Below are 10,630 nucleotides of genomic sequence, written 5' to 3'. Positions count from 1 at the left end.
AGCAGTTTGTTTGCAGAAAGGCAGGTGTGAGAGACTCAGAAATCAGATCCCTGCCCTTTCTAGACATCTTTATTTCTAGGGTGAACCTCAAAGGGATTTGAAAGTGTAGGATATGGGAGCCCCTGTAACTCTAGGGATGCAAACACAAAGCCATGGTACCTTAGCCATCAGCCTAGGTACCCATGTCCCTGGAACCCTGGATGAGAGAGTACAGTGGGGGGGGGGGGCAGCCAGTAATCCAGTAGCTACATTTGTGGCCTAGGAGTGGAATAGGTAAGTGAGAACAGGCATGTAGGTCACCAGAAATGCCACCTCATTCTTCCTGCCAAGGAGGGACATCCTCTCCCTCACAGTACCCCTTCCCCCACCCCCCTGAGGGGCTTTCCAATCAGTGGATACTCAGCAGCCAAGCAGAGGCAAAGCACTGAGCAGGAGAAGCTCTGGACTCCTGACCATGGCCAGACTTGTCCACTCCAGTTTCATTTATTTTTGGTTTGGTTTGGTTTTGTTTCTTTGTGCCAGTCTTGGGTTGAACTCGTGGCCCAGGTGCTATCCTTGAGCTTCTTGGCCCAAGACTAGGACTCTACAGTACTTGAGTAACAGTTCCACGTCTGGCTTTTTTTTAAAAAGCTAATTGGAGATAAGAGATAAATCTCTTGACCTTTCCTGCCTAGGATAGTTTCAAATCACATCCGCAGATCTCAGGCTCCTGAGTGGCTAGGATTATAGCTTGAGCCACCAGTGCCTAACTCCACTCCAGTTTTAGATCTTCTGGGAAGTCCTGGGTGTTCAAGGAAGACCTTATACTAATTATCCCAGTGATTTGCACGAAAGCAGAGGAGAAGGCATCTAGATGTCAAGGAGGGTGAAGAGCATCTAACCCAATGCTTTTCTTCCTTCAGCCTCAATGTTCATGTATAAAATGGATATGATGGTTTGGTCCATGATAATTTGGTTGCTATGGGGGAGGGAGGGACTGCTAGGTCTAAACTTGGAAAGTCTGGGTGATGGAGTTGGAACACACAAGACCAGGGCAGAGATCCCCTAACTCTTCTTATTCACTCACCCTTTTTCTAGATTCCTGCAGAGTAAAAGACGACAGAGACTAAGAGTAAAACCCAGGCTGCCCTGAAACAGAGGAGGAAGCTGGCTGCACACCACTTTTCTCCCAAATTCCATCAAAATTCCATCTTCACTCCTTGTAGATCTCTATGGAAAGGGATACTCCTAGGCTCTAACTGTGGACAAAAGTCTCCTCCTCCTCCTCTTCTTTTTTCTCATTCTTCCTCCTCCTTCTCTTTTTCCTTCCTCCATCCCTCATCTCCAGCTGCTTCTCCTACAAGCACACATTTACGTCCTAGATAAAAGGAGACCATATCTCACATATGTCATTTTCTAAATCTCTGCTAACCTGGACTTCAGGCTGTGTGTAGGGTTTTATTTCAAGACATAAAATACATCAAACTTGCCACCCTGAGGAAGTATGGTGGACATGCTTGGGATGAGAACTAAGAGCAGAGAAAAGGCAAGGCTATGGGCAGTTACACTTACTTTTTTTCCAAGAGAAATTTTTCCCTGATTATGTCAAAACAGCTACCACAGTGGTGACAGAGAGCTTCAGTTTGAGGCAAGACACCAAAGGGCACTCTAGATTAAATATGAAGAGGTTAAGTGGGCCCACAAAGCAGGAGTCTGGTGGTGGTGAGCCCCATAGGGGAAGCATTTCTCACAAGCTCCTCTACCCCATCTCTCAGCTTTCCTTAGCCAAAAAGATGGCTGGGCACTAAACCCAGGCAGACTTGAAGGTGCATTAGGAGCCTCATTATTCCCCAGTGTGAACACTGGAGTTTTAATTACACACTTGAATTTTCTGGGGAAGAAGACCAAAGATCGTTTTTTTTTTTTTTTCAAAGTAGCAACTTGTTTTCCATTAGGCATTTGTTGTAACAAGTTCTTTCAGGAACATGTTATGACTTTAGGAAGGGATACTTCAGATGGTGGGCACTAACACAATTTTGTGGCTTTTAATTACTATTTTGTTCTTTTAGGGGGTTTCAGAGACTGGCGCCTGGGCATGATTAGACCGTCTGCCCGGCTCCGCAACTTTGCACACCATCCACCAGGTGGCACCACAAAGCTGGCGGTGCCGCAGTATCTTTTGACTTAGAAGTCCAGCAAGGCTAGTGTCCATCACTGTAGGACAAGGGTCTCAATCACCAAAATGTAAAAAGAAAGTCGTCACAGAAATAGCAAAGACAGAGTGGATCAGAGACCTAAGGTACTAAATGTAAATAAGAACTAAGTGCACAAAATGAAACTGCATATTTATTGTTTTTGCCAAGAAGACATGGAGAGATAAATCTATAATTTCACCTATTATTTCATTTCCTTTTCTGTAAAAACGTCGAATTTAAGTAGTATCAGAATGAACTCTGGAAGCTATTTGCTCTGCCTGGTCTTCCTTTCCACTCCCAGGAAGCTCCATGATCACTTTTCTAGTGTCAATTGCCCATCAAATGTACATAATTACTCGGGGCCTTGGTGTGTCAAGGTAAGTACAAGGAAAAGTGATTTCAAATATATTATTAGTAATAATGCCTTTAGATTTATATAGCTTTTCTCTCAAGTAGCAAGGGAAAACGTTTATATATTATCCAATTAATTGTCCTAATATCCCTGTGGGTTGGTTAGGAAGCAGGTATTATTATACATGGTTTACGGATAATTTGAATCAATTGACTGTCAAGTGCCAGACACTTCGAGGAAACGTGGAGATAAAGCTGGTTCCGTTCGCCGGACCGCTTTATTTGATTCATGTGTTCGAAAAGTGACATCGGACATCAAGGCACAAATCACTGGAGTTGGCCCTTGCACACAGAACAGGACAGAAGACCCCACTTCTGCCTCGGGGTGGAAACAGCTACCTTTCCTCTGCCTTCACACCTGCTGTACTGCTGAGTGCCCGACAGCACTCAGTCTCCCCAAACCAGTCTCTTGCCTCCGGCTCTCTTTCCTCGATGGCCCGTGTGCACCCGCCGCCGCCGCCGCCGCCGCAGCCCCACGGCCCGCCAAGTGACACCCGCCCCCCGGCCCTGCGGCCCCGGCCGCCAGGAGCCCCGCGGCCCACTGCTTCTGATTGGCTGTTGCTAGGTGACGTCGCCGGCGCTCACGTGACAAGTGTTAAATGCCCACCCTGCAGGAGCCCGCCTGGCAGACAATCGTAAAGCCGCTTAGGGCTGCTCACCTGCTCCCGCCTCCTGGAGCCCCGACCCGGCCCTGTCACCCCTGCCCCCTCCACTGCCCGCCCCCAGCCTGAGCCCGCGCTGGGCGAGGAGCCGAGAAGGCCGAGAGGCCTGGAGAGGAGGATGCGGCCGGCGGCAGCTGTCCCGAGAGGCGCGTGGTGATCACCTCCCCTGGAGGAGGAGGCGCCAAGACCGTAGCCTCGTTTCTTGTTTTCCTTCCCCCCCAACCCCACCTCCTCGTAATTACATTGGCTGCTGGAAGGGAGCTAGAGAGACTGAGGAGGCGCCTCGCGTCCCCCTCGCGCCCGCCACCCGTGCTCTTTCCCTGTCCCGGGCCAGGATGACTGGAGTCTTTGACAGTCTGGTGGCTGATATGCACTCCACCCAGATCACGGCCTCCAGCACGTACCACCAGCACCAGCAGCCCCCGAGCGGTGGCGGCGCCGGCCCGGGCGGCAGCAGCGGCGGCGGCGGCGGCGGCGGCGGCAGCAGCCTCCACAAGCCCCAGGAGTCGCCGACCCTGCCGGTGTCCACAGCTACCGACAGCAGCTACTACACCAACCAGCAGCACCCGGCGGGAGGCGGCGGCGGGGGCTCGCCCTACGCGCACATGGGTTCCTACCAGTACCACACCAGCGGCCTCAACAACGTCCCGTACTCCGCCAAGAGCAGCTACGACCTGGGCTACACCGCCGCCTACACCTCCTACGCTCCCTACGGGACCAGTTCATCCCCCGCCAACAACGAGCCGGGTGTGTATAAATGCTGGCATCAAGTCGGTCAGTCACTGGGATGGATGGGGTTAACAGGAATGGGGTGAAAGGGGGTGCGGTCCGGAGCCCTTGTCTGGCTCCCCAATTTCCGATCTCCCTCGAGTCGCGCTTTTGTTGTTCTGTGATCAACCTGGTAACCCCGGTGCGTGCTCCCGGGAACTGGTTTTTGTATGCTTCTCCTCTCTCTTCGGCCTGTGCCTGTCCCCACTTCCCCGAGGGCGGTCGCGCCCGTCTGTGCGTGCTGAAGTTGCGCCCGTGAGGCGGGCGACGTCTGCGAGAAACCCGCCTCCCTCCCGGCTCCGGCCAAGTTCCTCCACCCACCCCTGGTCTCGGCGGGAACTCTAGGGCCCGGGCGTTGGGCCGCTCTCACAATTCCGTTTCATTGCAGAGAAGGAAGACCTCGAGCCCGAAATCCGAATCGTGAACGGGAAGCCAAAGAAAGTCCGAAAACCCCGCACCATCTACTCCAGTTTCCAGCTGGCCGCTCTGCAGCGGCGTTTCCAAAAGACTCAGTACCTGGCCCTGCCCGAGCGAGCCGAGCTGGCGGCGTCTCTCGGCCTCACCCAGACTCAGGTGCGGCTCGCTCCCCGAGGGGCCCGCGGCCGGGCTAGCTAGTCTGGGTTACTCGGGAAGCAGGCGCGTTCGAGACAGGTTCTTATAGATAGATTTTTAAACCGAGCGCCGGTGGCTCACGCCTGTAATCTCGGGAGGCTGAGATCCAAGGATTGCGGTTTGAAACCAGCTGGGGCAGAAACATCCGAAAGACTTTTATCTCTAATTAATCTCTCTCTCTCTCTCTCTCTCTCTCTCTCACACACACACACACACACACACACACATACACACACACGCAAGCGCGCGCAAAAAGCCGAAAGTGGAGCTGTGGCTCAAGTGGTAGAGCGCTAGCCTTGAGCAAAAGGAAGCTCAGTGACTGCGCCCAGGCCCTGAGTTCAAGCCCCAGGACTGGCACAAAATTATTTATGTATATTTTAACGTAGTTTAATGGCTTCCTAAGCGCGCGTCTATGCAGCCTAAACTTCTCTAGGCCCAAAATTGAAAATCCCCAAGCGGCCACCGCGTGGGAGGGAAGGAAAAGGGTAGGGAGGTGGGCAGAAATCCGGTATCATGTGGTCCCTGAACTCGGTGGAGATAAAGCAGGTGAAATACTGGGCTTCCGGGCCGGCTCCGGCTGTGACCAAAGCTCAGTAGCACACGCAGTCGCAAACAGAGCACCCACAGCAGCTGTTTGGAGATGATCCCCTCCGAAGGGAGCTGGGAAGCAGCGGAGCCTCCGCGCGCGATCGGCTCGCGCGCCCCCGGGCGCCGCACGTCCACCTCCGGCCGGCGGCCTTTCCTCTGCTCTCGTCCCTCCCGACTCCAGTAACAAGTTCCTCCACTAACGCTTGGGTCCTTTTTCCACAAAGGTCAAAATCTGGTTCCAGAATCGTCGATCCAAGTTCAAGAAGATGTGGAAAAGCGGCGAGATCCCCTCGGAGCAGCACCCTGGGGCCAGCGCTTCGCCACCCTGTGCCTCCCCGCCGGTCTCGGCGCCGGCCTCCTGGGACTTCGGCGCGCCGCCGCGGATGGGGGGCGGCGGCGGCCCGGGCAGCGGAGGCAGCGGCGCCGGGAGCTCCGGCTCCAGCCCCAGCAGCGCGGCCTCGGCTTTTCTGGGCAACTACCCGTGGTATCACCAGGCTTCGGGCTCCACCCCACACCTGCAGGCGACGGCGCCACTGCTGCACCCCACGCAGACCCCGCAGCCGCACCATCACCACCACCACCATCACGGCGGCGGGGGCGCCCCGGTGAGCGCGGGGACGATTTTCTAACCCTTCCCGGGCGACCGCGCCAGAGACTCAAACAGAGACCGGTGATCCTCGATGTTCGCACCCGCCGCCCGCCCCAGGGTCTGTCCTCCCGGCCGGCAGCCGCCGCCGCCCGGCCCTCCCGGAGGTTGCAGCCTGCAGAGGTGGCCGGCCCCAGGCCCCGCGGCCGCACGCACTGCCACCCAGCAGCACGGAACTGGGGAAAGGGAGTCTCTTCGCCCCGGGTTCGTCCTGGGGCAGCTGGACAGCTGCACGGTGAAGGCCGCCCCCCCCCCCCCCCCCCCGAGCCGCATTCGGATCTGAGCCCCGAGCCTCGGCCATTTTGAGCCCGCCTCGGCCTTGCCTCCCCTCCTCTCTCCGCCTGTCCAGGCCGTCCGGCGCCGTCTTCGCCCGGGGGCTCCGCGCCGGGTCTCGGAGAAGGACGCCTGCCCCGCCCGCGAGGCTTCCCCAGCCCTCTGAGGCTCCTTTCTCCTCGCCCGCCTCGGGGCTCAGCCCCGGCCCGCTTTGGTTATTGACCTCCCGGGGTCCTGCTCGCCCGACCTCCCCCCCCCCCGCCCCGTGACCCCGGCGACCCCGCCGCTTTCTTTCTGCCTGGCGGTTCCCAGCCTTCGGAGCCCTCGTCGCTCGCGGGCCTCGCTACCCGCCCCCCAAACGCCCCTTAGCTTGAGCTCTCTCAGCTCTCTCTCTCATCCATCACCAGTGGAGTTTCTTTTATTTTTATTTTTTATTTTTTTAAAAGTTTAGGTGCCTTTGCGGATGACCTCATTTTGATGTTGGAAAAAAATGATTTTTTAATATGTGGACACTGCAAAAATGCGTTTAAATTATCTTTTTTAAAATTTATTCAGGATTATTAGCCTGGGCTTTGACACAGAGTTTGTAAATAAAGTTGTCTGTGCAGATTTTCCCACTGATTTATTTGTATAAACTCATCTTTTCAGACTTTTTTGTAACCCCCTAGTTGTGAACACTGCGGTTTCGCAGTGACCTCGGCAAACCCCTTCGTTTTTTTTTTTTTTAAAAAAAAAAACAAAACCTCAGTTAAATGAAGCTACTGATTTGAATTTGTTTTATCTTCCCCTAAAGCCTTTCAAGTTCTTGAAATGCAAGGCACTTTGGGGCTATTTATTATGAAAGCAACATGCTCTTAATGTTGATTTTACACTATGAAGAGATTATTTAAATAAATTATTGTTTTCATTGGAGTGTGTACTTTTTCCTTGGTGCCAGGGTTCCATCCGTCGGTCAGGCGCTCGGAGCTCGATCGAGCCGCTGCACTAGCTGCGATCTGCACCCCGGCCGCAAGCATCTTAAGGTGCGCCGGGGTCGAGAACCGACGCGCTCCGCTCAAAGCGGCGGCGAAGGCTCAGCTCCGCCCCCGCCTGAAGTTCTCCAGCCCGCCGCTCGGTGACTCATTCTGCGCCGGGCGGCTCCAGCCTCCTCCGGTCAGGCCCCCTCTGGCGCCGGCGCCACCGTCCCGCTCCAAGGCGGCCTCGGCCGCCCCCGCGTCCGCCATGCGGGCCAAGCTGTGCCTTCCAGCCGCCTCCCGGGACCTAGTGTCAGGAGCCTGTGCTCCACCGCATTCTGGGATAAGAACCCCCCCTCACCCCCTGCGTTGGTCCTTCCCCAGAGCTTGTCCTTTGGAAGCTGGCTGAGCCAAGAACTCTGGATTCCCCCTCGGGAGGCACGGTTGACTGCTCGGGGATCCCGGGCAACCCTGTGCACTGCGTTCCAGGAGCGCGCACACACACACAACCACACACTGACATACACCCTCAGGATCACAACTCATGCGCGAGAACAGTGCCGCATGCAGGAGCGCACCCCATGACACGCTTCCACTCACCAAGTCACAATCACACTCTTACACATAAGGGACAAATTCATGCTGCACACTCACACAACCACATACACGCCCATATATTGACTCACAGAGATACACATGCAGCTACACATATACACGTGCAGAAACTGAGGCACTCCATCTTGGGAATGGCATCCTTGTACCTCATACCCTTGGAAGGGAAAGACGCACATACCTTTCAGCTCTGCTTTCCACCATGGCCTCTACACACCTGATTTCCAGCTTTGGAAGTAACCCTATTTTCTGGCAGTCCCTGTGAAAAGCAGGGTAGGTGTGTGAGTTTGAACTAAAAGTACCTTTCCCTAAAAGCACTGGATCCACTGGTTGGAAGCTTCCTGGCTTCAACCACTTGGCTATGTGACCTTGGGAAACCCTCTTAACTTCTCTCTGTTACAGTTGGAAGATGTATAAAATAAGAGAAATAATAACAATTGTTGCTCAGAGTTGTGAGAGAAATAATAACAATTGTTGCTCAGAGTTGTGAGCACCAACTTAATGAACCCTTAATGAGGCAATGATGCCACACAGTGCCTGGCTCATAATAAAAACTAGATAAATGAGCTACTTCCTATTTACCTTCCCTGCACTATCCCAGTGGACCAAATCACTTTGCTTTCGTGATGGATTATGAAATCCAGAGTTACCAGAGGCTTCTCCAACTTCACCTTGAGTGGAAGATCAACATCCTGGGGCCTGGAGAGCTCAGGAGCTTTCTTGCAATGGAATGGCCTCGGTTTGAGATGACATTGGGCACAAGTTAGGGGTCCCCTTGCTGGATTCAGGCCTCTTCTACAGATTATTTAGGACATGTATGTCATTTGTCTTAAACTCATCTCTGCCAGAATAGAGATAAGGCAAGACAAGTTACTTTGTGGGTTTAGTAATATCCTCCTGAGAGGAAACCTGACTTTCCTGGCCAAATTGTTTTGGGGCTTGCTGATTCAAGTCAGATTGACAACTGTATGGTTCAGGGAATTGGGGTGTCTGATTAAAACTAGGCAACTGCACAATCCAGGATCTCTTTGCATTTATTTTTTTCTTTTCTTTTTTCTTGTTGTAGATCATGGGTCTTGAACTCAGGGCCTGGCCACTGTCCCTAAGCACTTTCACTCAAGGCTAGTGCTCTACTAGTTGAGTCATAGCGCCACTATCAGCTTTTTTGTTTGTTTTTAGTTTAGTGGATATAGGAGCCTCACGGACCTTCCTGTTCTGGCTGGTTTCGAACCGCGATCCTCAGATCTCAGCCTCCTGAGTGGCTAGGATTACAGGCTTGAGCCACCGGCGCCAGACTTCTTTGCATTTCTGTAGTTTTCCCATCCAAGGCTGAATGAAACCCGTGGACCTGCGATTCTAGACTTCCCTAAGCAACCCCTGCCCATCAGACACGCATCCCAGTGTCCCATCTCTCCCAGTTCCAAATTCCGTGGGGGTATTTTGAGTTCCAAGCCTGGTGCCAGCCCCCTCCCTGAGATTGACTGTACCCTCCCCTCTTTTGCCCGCCCTCTCTCTCTCCCCCCCTCCCGAAACCAGCGGGGAGAGACGGGGCAGTAAATTGGCTGGTGTCGAGGATCTGCAGCAGACAAGATGATTAAGAGGCCTACGCCGGAGCGCCCGGGGCAGAGAATGTCAGCCCAAGTTGGAATCACGCAACAGGCCTTGGCATGAGCCGAGCCTGGGAGCCGGGAGGGCGGGCGGCTCCTCTCCGGGGTGGGCTGAGGCCCCACAGACTCGCCGGAGTCGCCGAACCTGGCACTTGGCGGCGGCGGGGTCGGACCGGGCCACGACGTGCCTCCCCCGCCCCCCCCCGCGGGAACCCGCAAAACAGAGGGCGGGAGTGTGCTGGGGCCCGGAGCGAGGGGCGTTTCCGCAGACCGGGAGCCGGGCGCAGGGAAGGGATCGCCAGGACGCGCCCACGTCCCAGAAGCAGGGGGAGGGGACGCGGAGGGGTGGGCTGGGGGGGGGGGACAAAGCCCGGCTCCCGGAGGCGGGGGCCGGCTCCAGCCCCGCCGGGGGCGACTCTGGCAAGCCTTTCTCACAGTCTCCCGGGCCGCCCGGAGACGCGGAGCCCTGTGATCAGCCCGCCGCCGCGCAGACACGCTCTCCCCACCCCCACCTCACCCCCACCCCGCGGGTTAAACTGAGCTCCCGAAAGCACGGATGAAAAATGGAAATGGGAAGCAGCGATCCCGACTCCCCTGCACTGGGAAAACAGCCGCGTTCCGAGCACACATAAATCTTCATTGTAATCCCCTTCCATTTGCGCCAGTAAAATATCAGGCCAGAGACAAGATATGACAAGCTCTGGAAGAGAAGAGAAGGGAGGGCGGCCCGCAGGGGGAGGGCTGCCGGGTTCCCTCCGCTCGGCTCCGCGCAGGGCCAAGCCTCGGCACTGGAGTGAAAAGCAGGAGCCGAGTTGGAGCCCGGCGACCCGGCGCTTCCGCCGCCCCCTCCCCTTCCACCTCTGCCTCGCCCTCCCCCGCCCCCCAGCCCCGCCAGGGCTGCGGGGCGCACCTTCCCACTGATCTCTCCTTGGGGTTGCGCTGGCCCAGAACCCCCTTTCATTGCCTAGACTTTCCGCCGTCCGCCTCACAACTCTGGGGATGAGGAGGGCAGAAGGGAGAAACGAGCAGATCCCGGGCCTGATCAGTCCGGCTGCCCGGCGGAGGCTTCCCCTCGGCCTTCCTTCGGGATCTCCCGAGTAAATTGTGAATATCCTCCCAGTGTCAGGAGCTCCGAAACTGGTGGGGCGAGTTTGAGGAAGTGTCAGGTTTAGTGGGGGCGGGGAGAGAGAGACAGAGACAGACAGACAGAGACACGGAGACAGAAACACGGAGGCAGAGCGGCCAGACTGGAGTTTTATTTACAAACAATTCTGGGGGCTTAAGATGCAGGATGGAAGGGGGTGTGTAGGGAAAGAAGCGCCAG

At 55.4% G+C, this 10,630-nt stretch overlaps 1 protein-coding gene across 1 annotated transcript; it reads left to right on the top strand.

Moving 5' to 3' along the window:
• The first annotated feature begins 3,212 nt into the window (after window positions 1–3,212).
• On the top strand, window positions 3,213–6,002 carry Dlx2 (distal-less homeobox 2). The gene is made up of 3 exons (XM_013028715.1): window positions 3,213–3,994; window positions 4,404–4,588; window positions 5,440–6,002. The coding sequence occupies exons 1-3, from the start codon at window positions 3,583–3,585 to the stop codon at window positions 5,842–5,844; spliced, it is 1,002 nt and encodes a 333-aa protein (XP_012884169.1). The 5' UTR covers window positions 3,213–3,582; the 3' UTR covers window positions 5,845–6,002.
• The last annotated feature ends 4,628 nt before the right edge of the window (window positions 6,003–10,630 follow it).

Source organism: Dipodomys ordii, unplaced genomic scaffold (assembly GCF_000151885.1).
Source record: "Dipodomys ordii isolate 6190 unplaced genomic scaffold, Dord_2.0 Scaffold5, whole genome shotgun sequence".
Taxonomy (NCBI): Eukaryota; Metazoa; Chordata; class Mammalia; order Rodentia; family Heteromyidae; genus Dipodomys; species Dipodomys ordii.
This window is presented reverse-complemented; position numbering and strand designations above follow the sequence as displayed.